At 40.0% G+C, this 23,072-nt stretch overlaps 1 protein-coding gene across 1 annotated transcript in view; it reads right to left on the minus strand.

Annotated features, from left to right (window-relative positions):
• The window catches only part of ARHGAP15 (Rho GTPase activating protein 15), a 678,501-nt gene that overhangs the window by 37,413 nt on the left and 618,016 nt on the right, over nt 1–23,072 (minus strand). The window contains exon 13 of the mRNA XM_061135692.1: nt 21,647–21,752. Coding sequence (XP_060991675.1) covers nt 21,647–21,752 — 106 coding nt within the window. The remainder of the gene's footprint in view (nt 1–21,646; nt 21,753–23,072) is intronic.

A 23,072-nucleotide genomic window follows, 5' to 3' on the forward strand; every position in this document is an offset into this window, starting at 1 on the left:
GAATGATTCTCACAGCATTCATAATTGAGAGACAACACATTTCTGTTGTTTAAGCAGCTTAGTCCGTGGCATTTTGTTAAAGTAGTCCCAGCAAAGTAAGACAATCTGGGATTATCCACCTTTAGGATTCACACTGAACCATATAGTCTAATATAGAAAAAGATACATATTTTTCATACAGTATGGTCTGAGTGCTTTCCCAACTAACGTTAATTATAAAATGCACATAACCTGTATTAAATTATGAATATGTTTACATATTGAATGGGGACAAGAAAAATAAACACCAGATTTAAGCTATATAGGCACTGGAAGGTAGAGTAAAAAAATCTGGTTTCCTTGACCACATTGTCATAATATGCATATATAACAGTTTATTGAATCCAGGCTGTGTAGACAACCAGAAGAACTCTGGCTCCATACTGTCACAATGCATGCCCACAACAAAGACTCTGGGGGAACAGCCCCTTTCATTCGATCCCTCTAAGTATTACCAACATGAGAGCTGAAAACCTTACCTCTGTCTGAATTATATCTATATATCCATGCATAAGTTATTAACTAGACTCCCTGGGCACTGCTGCTAAAACTATTAATATATTCAAATCTCACTCTAGCTACTGAAAAATACAGTACATCAGATCCATGCAGCATTAGTATCTTCTTAGACAAAAGAATTTGGAATGTTTATAGAAGTTTCTTTCTTATTCCTTGGACTCCAGTTGAAACATAAGTGATATATGGTCTGAAAAGGTAAACTGGCCACAAGTGTCAGAGTACAGAGTTGACTGCATCTATAAAACACCATTGCTTGTACTTGAAATAACAATACTTTCATGAGAATTATGTGCTGAGTACTGTTCTTAGCACCCAATGGCAGAAAAATTACTTTTAATTTTCTTAAGACATTTTACCTGATGGAAGTGACATGGACTGTATCTGAATGTCCTTTAATTGCAGACAATGTGACTTTTAATCTATCGATATTCTTGTTTTTATGGGCTGTGTCATCTAACACAAAGATAGCTTCAGAGGATTTGAGAAGCAAAACTTTCCTGAGAACCAACAAGCCAAGTGGAAAACTAGAGAAGTTATTAAGCCAGTGATGAGAGGGGGGGGGGGTCAGCATTGAGATTTATTCCTTTAGATTGCTGCTCTGCATTTCTGGACCCCCAGTTAAGAGAGATACGTAATGAGAAGCCTCTACACCATACAGCTTTGCATTTTTGCTATTGGCTGCACTTAAGTCCTTTTATTGATGACAACAAAGTAGGTGGCCTTCTACCTCTTTCTAGCTGTAGAAAAAAAAAGTGACATAATTTTTCACAGCCTGAAATAATTGTGGAAGTACAGATACTGGTTAGGATCACTATGAATTATTAGTGGAAAAGTGGGTCTCAGAAGTACGTTACATGTGAAATATTTTTCGTCACTTGAACATGTGCCGTCCAGAGCTGGCCCTGTTCTAGCCGTCACAGGGAACAAACATTTCACATTCACAGATGCTCCCAATTTGGTGCGGTTTGGAGTGTAATTTAGATCAAACGTCTCCATGTAAATGAGTCAGGGTTTCTTAATTAGGTGCCTCTAAAGCAAAACCTTGGACCACATCAGTAGGTGTGGGTGTGGTGCCCACAATACTGGAATCTTTCCTATAGCCCAGACCAGGCTCCTAGTATCATTCAAATACAGCTTTTTTTTTTTCGGTTGTTTTTCTCAGGCAGTAATAAATCTGCAGATGGCATAGACAGAAAGACGCTACTTCAGAAGAGCTGTCTAAAAAACACTGCCTCTTTGGCAAATGCCTTAAAGTAGGTCATTCTGCTGTGATTTAGCTTTTTTCTTTAGATTTGATTGCCAGCTTTTTGTTCCCATTACAAGTAGGGTGCATTCCAGTCCACAGACTTGTTCTTAATTTTTCCAACTGGTATTTGTTTACTAGGATTTGCAGATCTTCCTATGAAAATGGCCAATATCCTGTCACAGCGCTAATCATGCCCTTGACCGCAAAGCGAAATGGATCCTGGTGATAATCTGGTGATGCTGAAATATTAAATTCCTTAAACACCCAGTCTTCCCACAGCAAAACTGCATTGATTTATATGGGTAGGTTTGTTGAAATAATTGTCCCATCTTTTATACATGTGAAAAGAAGAGGTGACAGGATGTAAATGGAAAACTTTTACAAGCCATATTGCTGTTTGTATAGATATTCAGGTTATCTGCTTTTATACTTGTCATTGTTTGTGTTTTTTATAGGGGGAAAAATCATTGGGTCCCATTTCCCTATCAAGGCTTCGGGATTTACATGCAGAACCCCCTGAAGCATTAATGAGTTACCTGCATAAATCCCCTAGCAATCGATGGGCACATAGGCCTTGTTTTGTTATATTAATTATTCCTCACAGAACCTTGACACTGACATTAAACGGCGCCTTAAAAAATCTTGATGAAGGTCTTAAGGTATCTTTTACTGTTCAAATATTAGCATTGCAAAACCTATGTCTAAGGCATTATTCATTTTGTGGTATCACAGGGAAGGAGGGACTGAAATAAGGAGATGGAGCAAGGGTCCAGGAGGTGAACTTTCTGGTCTTAACTCTTTATTGCTTGGAGGCCAGTTTTCTTAGGACTGAGTTATAATCTTCAAATTGTGATAATGGTTAAAATAAATATTACGATCATAATGAATAAAAGAACTGAGTACGTTGTTTTCTCCAGATTGGTATTGAATATGGTGTCTTCTCCACAGGCCAAGTTTTGTCTTGGCAAATTGTTGGTGTTTTCAGGTGAATTCCAAAATGTCAGTTAAAAAGACACAAAAAAGAGGGCTCTAGAGAGGAGATGGAAATTATTGGCTAGGTATGTTGCAAGATGGCTTGGTAAATATGTACTTAACAGACTGGAAACATGGTTTTATGTGCCATTTTCCTTTATTCCCTGTATAGTTCCCTTAGTTAGAAGGCCTGGGCAGTAGAAGGTTCTGATTAAGCAAATGCTCTGGTGAAAAACACATTATATTATCATGTGTGGATTAGCAGTAATCAAAGAACACAAATAATATTAAAATTACAATGGATATGACATTATTGTCCTTTGATAATTCACAAAGAACTTTTGAATCGTGATGCTTTCATTAGGAACTTCAGTTATCTCTGTGCTAGAGTGTGGTTACTAGATAACTGGGTGATTATTGGGGGGATTTCTGATGAAATGTCAGCTAATTGAAATTTGTTTGGGTCCTTTTTGAGCAGAAGTTATTTATTAACTTATACCAGTTGATGATACTCTTCAGATTTTTATCATGCTGATGATTCTTCATTATTGTATCTGTTTATTTTCTGTGTTGTTTCTCTTTTCCGGTTAGTGATGCTTACTGTGTTGGTCCCCAATGGAATGTTTAATTCCATCCTATCTCTTCAGGCTCTGAACTCTTTCAGTGAATGCATCCACTCTAACTGTTTGGAATATTTACTCTAAAAAAATCTGATTCCCAAATCTACACTCCTTCTTTAGTATCACACCTTTACTTAACCCCTTGCTCAAATGATCTGCTAAATACTCCTGCTGCTCCACCCTGGTTACATGGGTGGTACTGGTCATATGGGACACTAAAGGAAGAAATTATTTCTTAATCATTCTTAATCTTTAGTTAATGTGAAGAATTAAAGTATCTATATGCAAGCACTAATTATGATTTTTTAACAGGCTGAGTAGAGCTGTGTGCAGTTGCAATAGGAGCTTTGGGGAGCTTCATTTGTTTGGTGTTTTACAGTTTATAACTGGACTTGTACTCACATGTGACTCTGGATTAAGTCCTTTGAGATATCAGTATTATGATCTCCTCTGACAGAGAAGAGGAAACTGAGGAAGCTGTACTATCCAAGGCGACAGGCTGAAGGAGTCAGGTACTCAGGATGCAAACTCAGGTTTTGTGGTTCTGAATCTAGTGCTGTCTCTACTGGGTTCAATGCAAGATTGAGTGTCTAGTCTGGACTCTCTGCTTGAATTTCCAATCATGTCAAACTCTAGTAACAGTAGATAATCTTGACTTTCACTTTCTTCATTTCCTTAGATGTGGCATGTGCAAACACACACACACACAAACACACTACAAGGCAGATAAAGTTAACCGTTATTCCCATGTTAAAGATGATAAAGCAGCAGCTTAACAGGCCTTAAGTTATTTGGGATACTTATATCCAAGAAGGGGGCTGGAATCCAGTTCTTTAGATTCTTTTAACCTATCAGAGGCAAATGCATGAAAAGAACTTTCCACCTACAAATAACTCTTTCTAATTAGATTGGTAACTGGAGAAGTTAAATAGTTTTCTAGTTGGTTATCCTGCTCTCCTAGAACGTACTCTCAACACAGTGATTCTTTTAAAACTGAAATCAATTCTTGTCATTCCTGCTCCAAACTCTACAACTGGCTCCCCTTTCTCTGAACTCAGTAAAGACCAAGTGCTCGCCGTGGCCTCAGAGGGCTATATGTGGCATGGCCTGTCAGCTAGGTGGCTCCTCTCCTCCTCTTGGCCCCACCCTCCCTCTACCCAGGTCACACTGGTCTCCCTGCTTTGCTGGAGCTCAAAGACACTAAGACTCTAGATGTTCTCTATGCCTGGAATGTGTTGATTCCAGGCAAACCCATCTCACAAATTCCCTCCCCTCCCTTGAGTCTTTTCTTGGATCTCCCCTCTGTAGTCAGTTCTTTCCCACTGACTGCAAACCACTGAACTCAATTACCCCTGCAGCAGCCTGGACCCTCCTTATTCTGATCCATCTTTTTCTAGTTCCTCAGCAGCTATCATCTTCTATTATACTGTAGCATTTCCTTGTTTATTATGTGTATTTGCTTGATTTATCCATTTATATTATATGTGTTAAGTTTATTGGGGCTTCCCTGGTGGCTCAGTGGTAAAGAATCCTCCGGCAATGCAGGAGTCACAGGAGATGTGGGTTCGACCCCTGGGTGGGGAAGATCCCCTGGAATAGGGCATGGCAACCCACTTGCCAGGAGAATCCCATGGACAGAGGAGCCCAGGAGGCAACAGACCATGGGATTGCGAAGAGCCAGATACAACTGAAGTGACTTGGCACAGCACAGCACACCTGAGTTTCTAAAACAGTGCCTGTCACATATTTGGCGCTCAAAGTTCATGATAACGCAGTTTCTATTACTGATATCATCATCCTCTTTGTCTACAAACTGGACATTCTGGCATTGTCTCAGACTCTTTCCAGTCATTTATCCATCACATCAAACCTAACAGCAAATACTCCTGACTCACTTTAAAGTTTCCCTGGCAGTTCCCTTCTTCCTGCTGAGCTCCTCAACCAACACAAAACTAACTGCTCTCCAGCCTGACTGCAAGCCTCCTCCTTCAGCCTCTCCATCTCCAAAGCCATTTCAATTTTGACCTTTCGATAAATTGAGATATTGAAAGCAAAAACAAAAGCAAAACTTCTATTCTTCAACTGCTCAATAACCTACCTTGGATCCCAATGGTCTGAGACAAGATTCCAACTTTCCTGCCAGGTCTCGTTCGTGGTTCCCCACCTTTCATTGCAACTTAACTATTTTACTCTACTTCTTCCTTCACATACTGTTTAACAGTTAATTATTCTCTGCTCTTTTTCCCAAGTGCTCTGTCCACTTTCAGATTAGTAGCTCTGCAATGGCAGAACTTTATACTCCTTTTATCTTCCCAACCCTCCCTAGTGTGGTGTGGAACACAGAGTAGGCACTCCAGAGCTACTGTTGATTCATTGATTGATGCTTACATTCTTCTGCATATATATATATATATATATATATCTTATACTAAATTTATATGTCTTTGGCAAGTAGCATACTGACAAGCTATATATTAGGATAAATGTATATTCAAACATTAGCCTTATCTAGTTTAAAATGTGTTCACAGCAATGTCTAAATGTAGGAACCCATACTAATTTCACCAGGGGCTAACTGGGTCTTGCTTTTAAGCATGTTTGTGTGTGCATGTTTCCATACATCTAAAGTGAATTCTATCATTAAACAGTCACAAAATATGTAGATATTAGTCTAAAAAGCACCTAGGAAATAACTAGATAAAGAATATAATCATTAGTCCACCTAACAATTAAGTCTTTAATAATACTTGTAGCCTTAGCATGAAAGGCTTCACAGTACATAGCAATAAACTGAGTTTGCATTATATAAGCTTAAGATGGCCCATTCTTTGATGTTTGTCACCAACACTGATTGTATTTTACAGGCTGTGGAGGAAGGTTATTACTCTCTTCACTGCCCATTGATCAAGTTTTGAGAGTCTGCATTCAGCCATCTTGTGTTCTCTTGACTAGTTTTAGTTCTTGGGAGGTCATCCCAGACCACTGCTGGCTGGTGTGTCTCAGCTACAGTATCAGCCAGTGAGTGGAAAAGGCTATACTGTTTAAAGTAGCCATCTCATTTATGAAACATGTTCAAGGAACAAATTCTGTGCCTCTCACATCCTCTAATAGTAAAAGTCATTTTAGGAGTGGATTGGAGTCTTTATTATTTTGAACTCTCTGTTTCTGCTTCCTTTGGTTTCTAGGACCAATGAAAGTGAGCCTGATTATTGTGGGTGTTAAATCTCATTTTGAAGTCCTCTTTCTCTTTGTCCAGTTTCTGCCCTCTTTTCTGCTAGACCTGACTTCTAAAAGTTTGGTTCCCACACAGCAGCACCTGGAAGCTTGTCCTCAATGCAAAATCTCAGGCTCCGTTCCAGACCTCTTTAATCAGAATCTACATTTTTGACAAGATCTCTATGTGATTTGATCAGTAAGCACCTTCAAGTTTGAGAAATTCTGAACTAGACCTTTCTGAGATTGTAGGCAGCCTTTGTGTTGGCCGCCAGAGGAGCAGGTGGTGGATCCCTCACAGTTCCCCTTGTCCACCACTTGACACCCGGGATGTCCTCCATTATTTAAATCTCCCTCCATTCTACCTCTTCAAAGCTTGTTTCCTAAGAAGGCTGAATTAGTCACAGAGCACAGGGCCCAGTCATGGATCGCAAAGACTCAGAAATGAGTGAGCACGCGCGCGTGCAAGCACGTGCACGCACACACACACACCCAGCCCAGGCCAACCGGTAGAGGGCACTCTTTCTTCCAGTTAGTTGACGCCATTACGCCCTTGTGATGGAGCCTAGGTTGTGAGAGGTGAGGCCTTTCGGATGGGCCGCAGGAGGCCGGCCTTTACCACTTGTGGTCGTTGATGTTCCCGCGGTGCTTTTTGTGAGAAGGGGTTGTTAACCTCAGTGTCCTGGCTGGCTTCCAATCTCTGTAATTGCGCGCAGCCTACCTAAGTCTGCTCTGTAGTTTCAATTAGGTAAAGTATTGTTCACTTCTTGCACTAAACTGCTGTGTTTTGTGGCTTCAGACAGCTAATTAGCTGGTATTTTTCGGGTGGCTGCGTTCCTGATGAACAAAACGTCTCTCCCCGGCTATCTCTCTCCCCGGCTGTCTCTCTCCCCGCCCCCACTATCTCCGTGGCCACAGTCCATTTTCTTCCATACCACAACCTCACGTCTGTTTTCTTCCATATCAACATTTCTTGGATAAACGTGCTTTGGGATCAGAAATGACTAGAATGCGACAGTGAATCTTTTCTTTATGTAGTCACCTGCTTCTTAGCCTACCTAGCCTACTATAGTGTGTTGGAGGGGAAACTCAAGCACAGAATAGCAAGAATATGATGAGGGGTGAATAAAACAGGCCTGCCGCTGTAGAGAAGCAGGGTAAATGCCTGTGACTGCCAGGGAAGTATGAATTACTTTAAGAGCTTGGTACCCTAGGAATTGGTTATTTTCAATGTAATATGAAAATACTTTATATTTCAGTATGATATGAAAGTATTTTTAGTGGTTATTTTCAGAGTGAGGGCAAAGAGAATCCAGCGTGCATTTTATTTCTCCTTTCCCATTAGTTAAAAAAATATAGCTGGACATGTAAACCACCCATAAAATACCTCACTATCTCTGTGGGGGATGTCTGACCCTACACAGGAAATGTGGCATTGGGAGAGTGAATGGCATCCCTTTCTGAGGACTCAAAGGTCAGTGCCAAAGGAGCACTTGCAGCTCTGGAATGGCAGCTGGGCATGGAAGAGAGGTGGGAAGAGGTGGGTGAGCCTGGAACCAAGAGGACAGAGCTGTGCTTTAATCAGAGAAGAGATGCCTTTGAGGGTGGGGTTTTTCTGGAATATAAAATGATTGCTCAAAAAATGTTCAAAAGGAAAATAATAAGATTTAAGTCAAGTATCACACTTTGCATGTCTTTTCCCTATTTGAGAACATTCATTTGGTTTTGATGTTTAAGAGACATGAATTGATTAGACAAAAATTCCTTTAGAGCAGGGGTAATTTCTTTTATCTTTTCATATCCCAAATACTATGGGCTAAATGAATGAATGAATGAGCAAGTGAACTCACTGATAAAGCGAAAAGATTTATTAAGAGGTGCATCTTGACTGACAGTTAATGGAGGGTAGGAAAAAAGTGTTTTTATTGCTCTACCAGCAACTGTTTTGCCTATTCCTTGCTGTGGCCCTGCCCCCAAATGTTCTACTTCTCTCTCTCTTTTTTAAGATATTTTTGATTTGGACCATTTTTAAAGTCTTCATTGAATTTGTTCTAATATTGCTTCATTTTTATGTTCTGGCTTTTTTGGTCATGAGGCATTTTAATTCCCTTACCAGGGATGGAACCCTCTGCCCCTGCATTAGAAGGTAAAGTCTAAACCACTGGACCACCAGGGAAGTGTCTCTACTTCTCTCTTTGAAAGTGGGAAAGCAAAGAACAGCAGGGACTTCCTAATCACATGGATGGATTAACTAAATCCCTACAACAGATAGGCCAGTTTGTATATCTCTGTGAGGAGAGCAGGGGCAGGGCGAGACTCAGAAAGTTGGGAGTTAAAGTCAAGACTGAGGGACGTGAACATTCCCAGATAAGGGCAGAGAGGCTGATAACATAACTGAATCAAGTTCCCAGATCCCAGGAACTGATTGTTTTCCTGGTAAAATTATCCTTATTTCCAGCTCAGCATCTATCAAATGATAGGCACTTGATCTGTATTTGTATCAAGAATAAATGGGGAGATGGATGATGTATCTGTAAAGCTTTGAAAGTGAAGACAGTTCTCAGAGAGAAGTGTGGGAACAAGAATTTGAGGAGGAGGAGGATATTGGGAGAAAAGGCAGAACAAAAGGAAGGGGAAAATGTCAGTGTAAAGAGCCCGGTTTAAAAGAATGGTGGTTTAAAGTGGTTTAAAAAAAAGTGGTTTAAAAGAATGACAGAGGAGAAGAAATTACTAGAAGTGAGAAAAAGTTTATAGAAGGCAGTATTTCATATAAAGCTTCTAAGTTCTGAAGGTATTTCCAACTTCCTTTGTACACATGAAAACAAACTAACCTGAATAAAAACCATAGACCACAAAATATTATTGAGACAGAGATTAAAAAAGCCTTAAAAACCCTAATATTAAATTTGAGCTCGCTGTTTTATAGATGATTTCAAAGATCTTCCCAGTGTCCTGATCTGAATAGCTCTTAAATTCATTTCTTTGTCCTCCAGAGGCTCTCATTTCAGGTGAGCCTGGGTTTTAGTTGCATACCCCTTCAAAGTCAAGTGTGGGTTTAATCTGCCACTGGCCACAGACTAATTATTACTTATGCCTGCGATTTCCTTCTGTCCGTTATTAAAGCCCAGTCTTTTCTCAACCCAGACAGCACAGTCTTGAAATCTGAAATCTTGGATACCAGCTGCACTTTTTCCTGCATGAGGCAAAACCCCCAGCAGCATGGAAATGTGCAGCTACCCGTGTTAACCATTCCTGGATGTCACCCTGCAGCTCTAATTTCTGCTTTTTCTCCTCTGCATTCTGGGTGCCGCTGCCGGACCTGTCAGCACCTTGTCACAGCTCCCTGGTGCGTGGGCTACCATTGGACTCCGTGTTCTTAACAATTATCCACAAAAAAACCCCACAGAATCCTTCAGCAGGGAAAAAATGTATTTACATTAACAGGTAAAAGAAAAAAAAAAAAAGAGAAAATTTCAGTGTCCTGAGGCGGCAGCTATTTGTAAACGCTGCCCTGTTGTCTCTGCTTCTGCAGTCCTGAGATGCTCTTCTGTTTGTGGTGTGACAAGGATGTGGGGGAGCCGATATGATTTAACTAAATAATACACAAATGCCAGGAATACTTTCATATCTTGTGTACAGACCAGAATAAATTACTCCGATGGAATGTTTTGTTTTTCTTTTCAGGGAACATCCTCCCCCCACCCCCCACCCCCCCCAGTTTACAAGGAACTACGCTGACAAGAAGTGGTTAAGAAATATTATTCAAAGTAACCTATTTTAGTGCAGGACTAAATGGCTGAAGATTTCACTTGGGTTCAAAAGACAGAAGCCTGGAGAGGAAGTTGACAGGCCGACAGCAGTGAGAAATTAGTCTTGTCCTGGAATTCTTATGGGCAGCGGGGAGAAAAATAAGTCCAGTAAGGAATGAAAATGAGGGAGCCAGTTCTCAGAACTAAAGGTGAACCAAAAGGAATTGGCAGCTGCCTGGACATGCCAGCCAGAGAGGCCATGGTATCTGATTCACGTGACAGACCAAAAGACAACTGCAAAGCTCCCCGAACGACTCGCCTGAAGGGCTTGCCAGGAAGCCAGATGCTGCTTCTGGAAGAGTATCTTCCGTGGTTGGGCATCTGGGTTCAGTGCTTTCCATTTAAGGAGGAGAAAGAAGGTGGTAAAAGACAGCTCCATCACCACCTTTTTAAAAAAATATGTTCTTTCTACTTCTTTCTGCTTGGTTTTAAAAAGGACCCCTGGAGATAAAACTTCCCAGTGTTTCTTAGGTAGAAAGCAATGTGTTAGAGGGAGAGACTGAAGGACAGACACCAAGGAAACCCCTATTTAAATCTGTCACTCCACTAAATAATCTGGTAATTTTATTTAAAAGGTTGGGGTTGTAGCTGATGTGCAAAAACAGGTTATTTGAGTGATGGGCCTGTGCCTTTATCACAGTTGGCTGGTCTTTCTCCCTCTTTCTTCCCTGGAAACAATCACGTATTGGTGTTGGCAAGGAAGCAGAGTGTGGTCTAGTGGACTGGAAATCAGGTGACTTGAGGTCTGGTTGATTTTTTTCCCCCTTCTACTTTGAAGTTATGTGTCTCCACTCCATAAAACAGGGGAACTGAATTTCTTTATACACTTATAAGCAGAGGTCAAGCTTTGGTAATCATAATTTTTTCTCCTCACCTGATGATAAATAATTCAAGTTAATAGGAAGTCAATATTGGATCTGGAACAAAAGATGGACAGGAAAGTTTGGTGATATGACAGGAGACAAGAGAGACAGAGATTCTTTAATTGAGTAGTGAGAGTACTGACAGGAGGAAAAAAAAATCTAAGTTTTCAAATTCCAAGATCTGTTACAAATCTGAGATAATCAAGCAATTAGAAGAACTGGCAATCCCACTCTGGGCTGTAGTGATTGATTTAAAAGGCTCCAACATTGGTGGGTGGTCACAGAGTCCCTGACCAAGACTTATTCAGCAAAGTCAGCTTTGTTGAGCACCCATTGATCATTATACTCTGGACCTCCTAACATGATGCATGTTAATAGTGCCTCTTTTCTAATTAGAACTGGTCTTCTCTTCATCATGATGAAAAGATAAACGTAAGGTGAGGAGACAGAAACTTGAGAAAAACAATTCACTTAACAATATCCTCAAAATGGAATATTCCCTGGTCCTAGTCTATATCAGGTTTCTAAGATTCCAGGCTTAAGAAGTTGATCTTAATTGGAACCATCAATGACTTTTCAATGATCATCTTGTCTTCAATGAGGTCATGTGATTTTCAACAAAAGTCGCTGAGTATCCACAAGGGACACTGTAGTAGGCTCTTGGGATGTTGCAAGAATCAAAATGATACAAATTCCTGCCCTCCTGAAGCCCATGCGCTAATGGTAGAAGGAACCAGGTCATAATTTCCAATTTTACCAATGTTTCCAAGAACTCACTATACTATAGAACAGTTTTTTTTTTTCTTCTGGATTATTATATATTCATTCCTGTGATTTTTCAAGAGCCAAAGGATGAATGTTAGAATAGGAGATCATCATTACTAGATGGAGAAGGCAATGGCACCCCACTCCAGCACTCTTGCCTGGAAAATCCCATGGATGGAGGAGGCTGGTAGGCTGCAGTCCATGGGGTCACTGAGTCGGACACGACTGAGCGACTTCCCTTTCACTTTTCACTTTCATGCATTGGAGAAGGAAATGGTAACGCACTACAGTGTTCTTGCCTGGAGAATCCCAGGGACGGGGGAGCCTGATGAGCTGCCGTCTATGGGGTTGCATAGAGTCAGACACGACTGAAGTGACTTAGCAGAAGCAGCAGCAGCAGCAGCAGCATTACTAGAATTTCTGCCCAATGTACCATTACCATGAGAAATTTCTAGGTCCCTTTTGTGAAAGCAATAGTTTTAACCACAAAATAAAATACCTCTGCTCAATCAAGTTGTTTTTCTATCACCAGGCATACTATTCTCAGATTCCTTTCCCAGTACCTCTTCCTCTGGCCACTTCTTCAATAGGGACATCCCCAGGAGTCTTTCCTCAGCTCTCTTCTAGGTTCACACCTTCCCTTGGCTTTATTCATGACATCACCCGATGCTATCTTTAAACCAGACTACCAGATTCATACCTAGATTCCAATCAGCTTTCCTGCATTCCAACATAGATTTCTTATTCTTTAATAGAATATAAACTATGACCAAATCACATCATGTCCAAAAGATTTCAGCTTCTTTCATGTCTCCAATTGTCTCCTTTTGCTCTGTTTGAGTGAAGGGTTTCACCATTTAGCTAGTTCCTGGGTGCCATCCTGGGATCTTCTTTCCTCTTAACCTCTTGCATGTACTCACTGAGTGTGTTCTATTGAATCTACTTCCTCCATGCCTCTTGTAGCCATCCTTTCCCTCATCCTGCCATCACTCCCTTAGTATGGTATCTCAGACTTAGACACCATATCAGCCTCTTAACTAGTCCTACTACATCTAGTGCTGCCCTCGTACCAGTTATTCTTCACATTTAAAAAGATTGTGATCTTTATAAATACAAGTCAAATCACATCTCTGCCTGCTTCAGATCATTCAGTGATTTACCTAATGTCTATGAATGAATTTCAAGCTCCTTAGCAAAGCATATGAGGTTCATCACAATTTAGCTCTAATTTACTACATTCTGGGCTTCTGTCCTATCCCCTCTTTTATGTTTCCTAATTTATCATTCCAGAGGAGTCACCATGTCTTTATCATACTGTAATTCTCCTTCTTCCTGCCGCTTTGTACACAGTCTTCCTTCTGCCTATAGAGGCCTTTGTCTGCCAAAATGACATCCTTAAAGATAGCCCATGTCCTCTCTTCTGGGAGGCATTCTTTGGTTTCTCTTGGCTGAACTTCAGCTCCTTCTTGGTGCTCTCATAGTGTCTTATGATATCACACTGTATTTATTATAACTGTTTACTCATTTGTCAACCCTGGGAAACTATAGGATAAGTGAGGGTAGGAGTCTTCCTGTGTCCTTGGTATTCAGTTGAAAGGTAGGTAAACTTTTCCTGTAAAGGGTTGGATAGTAAGTATTTTTGGCCTTGTGCAACTTGTTACAATGATTTAACTCTTGCCACTGTAGCATGAAAACAGTCACTGGCAATACATAAACACATAAGTATGTTGTGTTTCCCAATAAAACATGGCTGATAAAAATAGGCAGCAGGCTGGGTGTGGTCCATGGCCATAAGCTTGCCAATCTCTGATCTAGTCTGGTGCCTGGAATACAGTAGGCACTCATTTAAGACTTCCTGAAGGAATGAGTGGATAGGACTCCACAGTTAACATTTTCAAAGTGTGAATTTACTTGACCTATTTCACAGCTAAGCAAAAGGGAGGGTTAGAGGCATTAAAGGCTTTCCTAATATTGTACTTCCCTGATGGTTCACGGGTAAAGAATCTGCCTACAATGCAGAAGACACAAGAGACTTGGGTTCGACCCCTGGATCAGGAAGATCCCCTAGGGTAGGAAATGGCAACCACTCTGATACTCTTATCTGTAAAATCCCATGGAAAGAGGGAACAGCAGGCTACAAAGAGTCAGATATGACTGAGTGCCTTATGGTTTCTAAGGGCTCAGGTTGGGATTTGAGCCTATGTCTTTTGATTCTAAATCCCTGGTTCTTTCCTTTAGGTAAAAGGCCAAGATTCATAGTGGAGAAGGCTGGGGCAGCTTAAAAAAACTTACCTTTTAGGAGGGAAATACCCCATGATATGGGCCATCACTAACAGTCGAGAAGACAGTGATAAATGGGCAGTAGCCATGTTAAGTTTTGCTTTGTTTTCTATTATTCAGTGGTTAATGTTAACATTTGAATGTTAAATCAAAAGATCTAAAGTCATTTCACTCCTGTCTTAAAAACCTTATCTCCCAAAGCCTTCCTCCAGAACAAGGATTCACCAGTGGAAGGATCACTGAACCTTAGTCCCCTGCTCACAAACCTTATAAATCCCGTGCCAAGATGTCTCCTAAGTAGATGACATTTTAATGATTACTACAGGGAGTTGGGAACTATTGCTTCATCCTCAGGATCAGAGTAATTAATTTTCTTAACTACCAGGCCAAATTCTGCCACGGGAGTCCAGTTGAGAAATTTCAGACCCATAGGAAGTACATTAGCTCTTCAAAGTGATTAGGGTGCCATTTCAAACACATAAGCAAAGGAGCTATTAGGCTTCTGGCTTATTTCAAACAACTTGCAGCCCTTGTTTCTCAGAGGGGAAAAAAAAGAAAGAGAAAAAAGGAAAATAACAATTTGCTCAGGTTCTTTATTTTCCAGTAAAAATACCCATGGCCTGCAAGTCTTTGGATATCAGGTATTGTGGTTGGGTGAGAGACCAAAGTGTACAGAAAAAGGGTGGAGTGCCAAGTAAGGCAGCACAGGAAAACACAGCTTGCTCCAAGGCGCAGCAGAACAGAGCTCTCAAAGGCCTGATGGGAGGCAGAGCTTCACCAGCCATCACCCTTAACCAGGGAGAAGGGCGAGGACTCACAGGCTTTCCAGTCCATCTCAGGCCATGCCTCATCCCCACTCCCTCCCCAAATCTCAGAAACACCCACAGTACCATTTTACAGGCTGGTAGATGAATTATTTCCTCAGCATCATTTCCCCATACAATCCCTGTATTTCTAGGTCATCGTCATTGGAGTTCTTCTGACATGCCTTTGTAGAATATTTTCTTTAACATCCATGAAGACCACAGAGAAGCTTTACATATCGGTTTACTCTCACAAAATAGCCACAGCTCAACAGTTTCACCTTTCAATGAAGCATTCAACTGGCATGCTTCCATGAGATCTGTCTATTCAGCCATATCATTTTTTCACCTTGGAATTCAAAGAACAGCTGGACGCTTTTCTTAGCCTACTTTACAAAGTGCAAGTCTCCTACAACAATGTTTATTTGCACCTAAAATCTGCAGCAAATATATTCTTCCAAAGCTGTTTTCGAAACTCAGTGAATGACATTATTTTAAGCACCTCTAAATGCTACACATTTCTGAGATGTTTTAACTTTCTCTGGACAATGTATATACCTCGTTGGGGATTGAATGTTCTTTTACATCTTCCCCCCACCCATCCTCAAACATTTGAGATTGTTTTGGCCTCCAAAATGCATGCCACAAAGTAAACCTGGCTAACAAGTTCGATTTAACAGTGAAAAATACTGTTGTATTTATCTTCTAAGTTTTCTGTAATTCTCGTGTATTATTTTTATCCTGGAAATAAAAATGTGAGAAAAGACTTCAGCAATAGCTAGGACAGTTTATTTATAGTAACAGCAGCAGGAATTCTAGAACTTGAAAAGGTCAGCATCAATGGCAGGTGGATATATAGCTGGTAAAATTCTAGGAGTGTTTACACTGGGGATTTGAGGCCAAGGGTAAGGCCCTACTGGCTTCAGATTATCTCACTTACCAGGCTTCCACATGGCCCGTGTGCTGTCCTGCCTGGTAGGAAATCCTCACTGTGAGAACCATTCTGATAAGTCAGACAGCAAGGCAAGAGGACTGTCTGTCCCTAGGAAACTGCTATAATAGAAGGCTCTGAACAGGAAGGGAAGGAGAACCTGTGTCTGTCACCAGTGTCCCAGTGCCTGCCTAGAAGTCAAGTGGACCAGACTGTCTAATCAGCAAGATACCACTCTGAAGGTGAAAACAGTTGGATTTGAGAACATGGGATAAGATTCCAATCAGGCTGATGGAGAGCTGGTGACAGCACAGAATTGTGCGAGGGAATTCACAGAGGGACTGGGCACCGCATGGAGATATCAGGTGATTTGTCAGACATGTGAAAGAGGCAGCCTCACCGGGACAAGGGGAAACTGGCTGAGTCAGGCTAGTATAGGAACTCAGGTTCTGGCAAAAGATTTTGTGGTGAGGTAAAGAATTTTTCTGGAAGTCAGGAAATTTGGCAACCCAGTCTCCGCGGCTCTTCCTGTATTTATTTCATTAGGAATTATTTTATGTTTCTCAGATAATAAAAATAATAAATGTTGATGTATAATGCTTATCCAGAACCTACTATGTGCTAGGTACTGTGCAAGATTCTTTCAAAGGATTCTTCTTTTACACCTCATCACAGAAATAAGTGTTATTTCTTATTAATATTCTTATTAATACGGGATTAATGAATCCTGTATTGCAGATGAGAAAAAGGAAGCTTAGAGTTAAGTCAGTTCACAGTTACATGTCCAGTAAGCGGCAGCGCCAAGGCTCACATTCACTTCTGCCTAACTTCAAAGTCTATTCTCTTTACCGGCTCTCTTAAACCCCATGTCTCTTTCTATCCCACTGCTAGGAGAGAAGAAGAGACACACACAAAAAAGTTCTTTCATGATTCAACAACTCTAAGAAAGAAATATTAACATCTCAGCAAGCAGCTTTACAGTCTTTTCTAAATGCACAACTTTCCCACATATTTACACTTATACTCTCTTTGAGTATATAAAATATTGCATCCCTGACTTTAACTTAATGCAAGGATTTCCCTAATTAAAAAAACAATTGGCTATGAACTACATTTTATTAAGCTGATATGACTACCATGTTCTATATAACTATCCCCTGTCACTGAATGCTTCGGTTGTTTCCAAGTTTCTACTCGTGTAAATAGTAAAATTTCATTAGCATAAACTATCTGCCTCCCCCACCATTACTTAGGATAGGTAATGGCATAAGACGGTTGGCTCAAAAGGCAAGAAGATCTGAAAGGCTTTCATTCTTGAGCTATATTACATTTATGGCTTCCCACCATGCTGGTTGGAACATCCCCACCAGCAGATCTAGAGGGCTTGTTTCAACTCACAGCAACAAAACAGAGTTCACTCTATTTCCTTATTCTTCTCTAACCTCATCTTGCTTTTTCCCTGTCTGTATTTCAAAATAGAGAAAAAAGTGCACCCTTCTAAACAGTGTCTTCTTTTGCTTTTTTACTTCCATTGAAGGAACTATTTTTACAATTACTCAACACTGAAACCCCAGACTTATCCCTATTGCTATCTAAATAAGGGGGTTAAAGAAATGAGAGAAACAAAAAGTGAGTGAAATTTTCCTTTGAGAAGTCGCAGGGTTTGGACCATTGCTTTCCATCTGAGATTCATCACTCCAATCTAACTACCTCTCCAAGTGGCTTCTTGGGTTCTCTTCTTCTTCTATCTCATTCACCCTACACTCTATTGTTAGAGGACTCTTTCATAAACATGGAGCACATCATGCAAATGTCCAGCAGATAAAGACTCAGTGGTTCTCTATTTCTTATATAAACCCTCTGCCTAGCTCTCAACCTCAACCTCAACCCATCAACAAACAACACTTATCTTTCTAGGTCTGCCTTCCCATTAACTTCATCTCCACTTTGCCTGCCTGCCTTTTCAAAGAAGCAGGCTGAAGGAACATGCACTGGCCACATATTTTTCAGAGATAGAACATGCCATTTATATGATTCAGAGGGTATCACAGGACCTTCCAGTGCTTATCACTGTAATGTCAATTGGTGAAAGTGCCTATTAATAAAGATTTCTGGCTGATGACATTTTGAGATGATAGTGTATTCTGAATTCCTGGTCTCAATCTGTCACAGCAGAAGCACATACTTCACCATGAGTATGCTCGAGAATGAGGACTCTGGACTATGAGACTATTCAGCCTGTGAGGTTATTATGTAATCTTATGCTTAACATGGGCTTCCCAGGTGACGCAGTGGTAAAGAATCCACTTGCCAATGCAGGGGATACAGGAGATACAAGAGATGCAGGTTTCATTGCTGGGTCAGGAAGATCCCCTGGAGAAGGAAATGGCAACCCATGCCGGTATTCTTGCCTGGAAAGTTCCATGGACAAGGAGCCTGGTGGGCTATAATTCATGGGGTCACAAAGAGTGGGACATGACTGAGCAACTGAGCATGCATGCACATGCTTAATATAATCATAACCCTTTAAAAATTCTGGCTTTTGTGAATAGCACCTGCATCCAGCTTCTACTTCAATTGTGGTGCATTAAACTTTCTCAGTTGGGAGTTGCTCTGCTTTCAAGGGAATGTTTAACTCAGAGCTTTGCAAAAATGGACTTCTATTCTGCTGGCTATGGAATACGACGTAGGTCAAGTGGAATTTTTGGCACTTCATTGCATTCCCTGACCTTTGCTAAACAAACTTCAAAATATATATATATTTGCAACAATTTGGAATAAACACTACATACAAGTGTTGATGGTAGATTTTCTGAAGAACTACCAAATACATCAAGACTAAGGAAAACATTCTAATGATTCTTTCAAACATGAATACATTTAAATTCTCGTTAAACAATCTTCTTATTTAGTCTTCTCAAGCTTTGATGACATGCCACGATTGGCTGTTTATCAAAAACTTAGCAAGAAATGCTTAACAAGATATAATCATGTGCACACACTTGTGCATAATTAAACCCTGTTTATAAATCATTGCAGGGTGGAATATGGTCACACAACTCAAAAAAGGTGGGTGGCAAGCAAACAACACTTTTCTCTCCATTTAAAATGGAAAACTGTATCACGTGGATACTGTGAAGGTGATATAATAACCCTATCTTAAATCTCTATTAAAAACATCTATTTCCATCTCTACTGAACTGAACGAAAGTTCTAACAAAATTAGGGAATTAATTTAGATATGAGATACGATCAGGCACTAATTGCTAATACTGAGATTGTGTGGAATGATTCTCAACCTTTCAAAGTTTTTAATTGGATAGACTCTCTGCAGTGTGTGTGTGTGTGTGTGTGTGTGTGTGTGTGTGTGTGTGTGTGTGTGTATTCAAAGTAGGATTTAGCTGATTCTCAGCTTCTTCATTTTATAGTTGTTCTTTCAGTTGGAAAAACAAAGGCATACTTGAGACTGAGTAATGGATATTTCTCAAGATCTCTGAGACTAGGTATTACATAGCACTAAAGAGTATACTTTTCCATTTGCTTTATGACTTTGTCCAGTTAGAGTTACTGAGATAAGCACTCCAGTATTTACATGCAACTTGAAACTCCTTTCATGGTATGTCTGGAACCTAAGGGAAAAGAATTAGCATTTGAGGAATGCTTACCTTGTGCCAGACTTTTTATATGCATTATCTTATTTAATTCTCATAACCACAAGATATGGTTGATATTATTTAATATGATTTTATGTGTTTGAGATCATAAAGGGAGTATAAAGTATAGAACAAGAATTTGACTGTAGATCTCTATTTCTTCAAAGCCCAACATCTTTTCACCAAGAAACCACACTGGGTTTCCCACCAAAGCCAGTATGTGGACGTGACAAGCAGGGGCATTCTAACAATAAAGGATCTTCTGAACTTTGATACAGCTCCCACTGGTGGGAGTGAAATAAGTAAGGAGAAAATATGATGAATTAGATTGAAATATGTTCCCTGATGTAGTGACCAGTGAAGCAAATTATAGATTATCCATCCCATGGAATACTATGCCATTGTTAGAAAGAATCAGATACCTGCTCAACGAAATGCGAAGCTGTCCATGAGCTGCAAAATAGTTGCAGAACAATACGTGCAGAAAGTATACTCTAATGCAATAAACAAGCACACACAGGTATATTTGCATGTCTTTAGAATTAGGAACAGATCTGGAAGGGTAGATACAAAAAGTGTTAGTTATTTCTGCTCAGCAGGCTAAGAGTGACTGGAAAGCAAATTTGATTTATAAGCATGACAGTTGCCTAAATTTTTCATGCATTATATTTACAATTAAAAATTATGTAGTGGGTTAATGGAATAATCTATAGGAATGACTCAACCCAAGGAATGGGTGATTAAAGAGATTTAATCTCACAAAGCAAAACTGCCTGATCTATCAGGCTTCAACATTACTATATGTATGTGATGAAAGCTAAAACCTCATCACTTATATTGCACTCTGCATTATCTGAAGAAGGTGTTAACACAAGACAAATGAGGAGCGATCACTGCAAACTTAAAGTGTCCAAAACACAGCTGTCCGTCAGTTCTTCCTATTCAACCTCTTCCTTCTCCCAGTTTTACTCATCTAGGTAATACCATCATTTCTCCATTTGCTCCAAACCAAACCCTAAGAGGAACATTTAATTTCTCCTTTCCTTTCTCCACTGCATCCTAACTATCAGCAAATCTGACTTGACCCATCATCAAAATACTTCTTTAAGGCTTCCAGGGAAACTACCATTACTTTTTGCCTGAACTACCATGGTCTTCTCCGTATAGGTCTCCCTGCTTTCACTTTTGGAAATCATTCTCCACCTGTCAGCCAGGGTGATCTTGTATAGAATTCCTCAATTTCACACACTTTATGGTTCATCACTGTATTAATAATGGAATTCCACTTTCTCACTGTGGCCCGCAAGAAACTATGTGGTTTTACACTGGTCCAACATCTATGACCTCAGCTCCACCCCCAGGTCCCTCATCCATGAGGCTCTAGCCAGTTAGGTCTGCTTTATGCTTGTCAAACACACCGAGCTCTGCGTGGCCTCTAGGTCTTTTCACTGTCTTTTTTTCTCTTAGCAGTTTACACAGATGTCACCTTGTCTATTGCCATCAATATCTTATAAATGAAGGAATTGGATATCAGAGAGTTTAAGTCACTTATATGTGGTCATCACTCTTGGTACACGATGGCTCTAGGTTTTGAACTCATGTCTAAATCATTTCAGGCTCCTGCCATCATACTAAAATAACAAAGTAAACCCAGCCCATTCCAGGGCTCTGGGTACAGTTCTGGCAATCAGTCAGCAAACATGTACTTGTTGAAAAGTCAGGAAAAGGAGATTATTTTGAAAGTTCCTTTTGCAGGTCTCCTTTCCTATCTCAAGTACATTTCCCAGCTTCTGAAGGAAGACTTAGATCAGCTAGAGGGGGAAATCTGAGACCGATGCATTCAGAAACTCTTATACTAGAGACCTGAAATTAAATATTGGTCACTTAGGAAATGAGAATATGACAAACACAAACAGAAACTTTTACAACTTACTTAGTTAGGTGTCCAAAGAGGACCTTCATGGTGTCACGATTTGGTGGAGGGAGTTTTTGTACAAGAGACTTTATAGCTTCGATTCTTGTGTTGTTGTCTTGCTTTTCTGAAAAACGAAATTAAAACAAAACAAAACAACAGTTAGAAAAGAATACGATTCCTCAGGTGCATGAGGGAATTTTCTAAGAAGAATTTTGGACTAAGTCTTAGCAAATGTAAAATGTAAAGCTATGAATAGCAGCCAAAGGGAATAAATATACTGAAAATCAGCATCATGAAGTTTCTTTATTTTGACTGTGAATAAGATCAAGGGAAAATGAAAGCAGTAACAGTGTAGCTCTGACATGAACTTCTTATTAAGATCAAGTATTGAATCAGTTTTCATAAGTGCTTTATTATTTTGTAAGTTGTGGCAGAGTGAATAATGGCCTCCCAAAGATGTCCATGGCCTAATCTCTGGAACCTGTGAATACCTTACCTTCCACATATTAGGGATTTAATCCCTAATTAAATTAGGGATTCTGAGATGGGGGATTATTCTGGATTATCTGGATGGCCCAATGTAAACACAGTGGTGGCTAGGAGGGAAGCAGGAGGATCAGAGTCAGAGAGAGAAGGGGATATGTCAAGGAAAGTAAGAGGAGCTATGGCTATGTGATTCTCCATGGCTCTAGGAGTAAAGATAGCCTCTAAACCCCAGAAAAGCTGAGGAAAGAGCTTCCAGAGGAACACAGGCCTGCCAGTACCTTGATTTTTGCCCTACAAAACAGACTTCAGACTTCTGTCTTCAGGAATGTAAGATAATAAGTTCTTACGGTTTGGAGCCACTGAGTTTGTGATAATTTGTCATAGCAGCATTAGAAAACAAACACACAAGGACATACATTCTGATTCAATTACCAATGTTTTATTTTTTTGCTTAATTTTGTGGAGGACTGAAGATTTTTTTTTAATTAGTTCTATGCTATCTTTTCTCCCTAATACATTTCATTTTTGCTGTGAAACAACAACAACAAAAAAATGCAAATAACTTTGAAAGCATAATGCTTAGTCACATACATTTAAAAAAATAGGAAGTTGTTCCAAACTAAATATCACGTAGATTGTTTTCTTTCATTTTGTGACTTTTTGCCTTTCTGGGCATGGATGGCACAATAAGAACTGATTTACTTAGTATGCTAGAGAATTTATCTTATCAGAGTTTTAACAAGGGCCCAGAATTATAATAATTTCTTGAATTTAAGCTCTTTATATAATTGACTCAGATACCTTTCTTTTCCGTACTTTACTTCTAACTTCTAGCACAGAGCTCCTGATGATTCTAAAGAGGTCACTGCTAGAAAAGATAGTAGATGAGAGAATAATATGTGAGGCACACACCACCCAATATCCATTCTCTTCCTCCTTAGCTAGACCATCCCACTGT

The sequence above is a fragment of the Dama dama genome, chromosome 33 (genome assembly GCF_033118175.1).
Source record: "Dama dama isolate Ldn47 chromosome 33, ASM3311817v1, whole genome shotgun sequence".
In the NCBI taxonomy this organism is placed as follows: domain Eukaryota; kingdom Metazoa; phylum Chordata; class Mammalia; order Artiodactyla; family Cervidae; genus Dama; species Dama dama.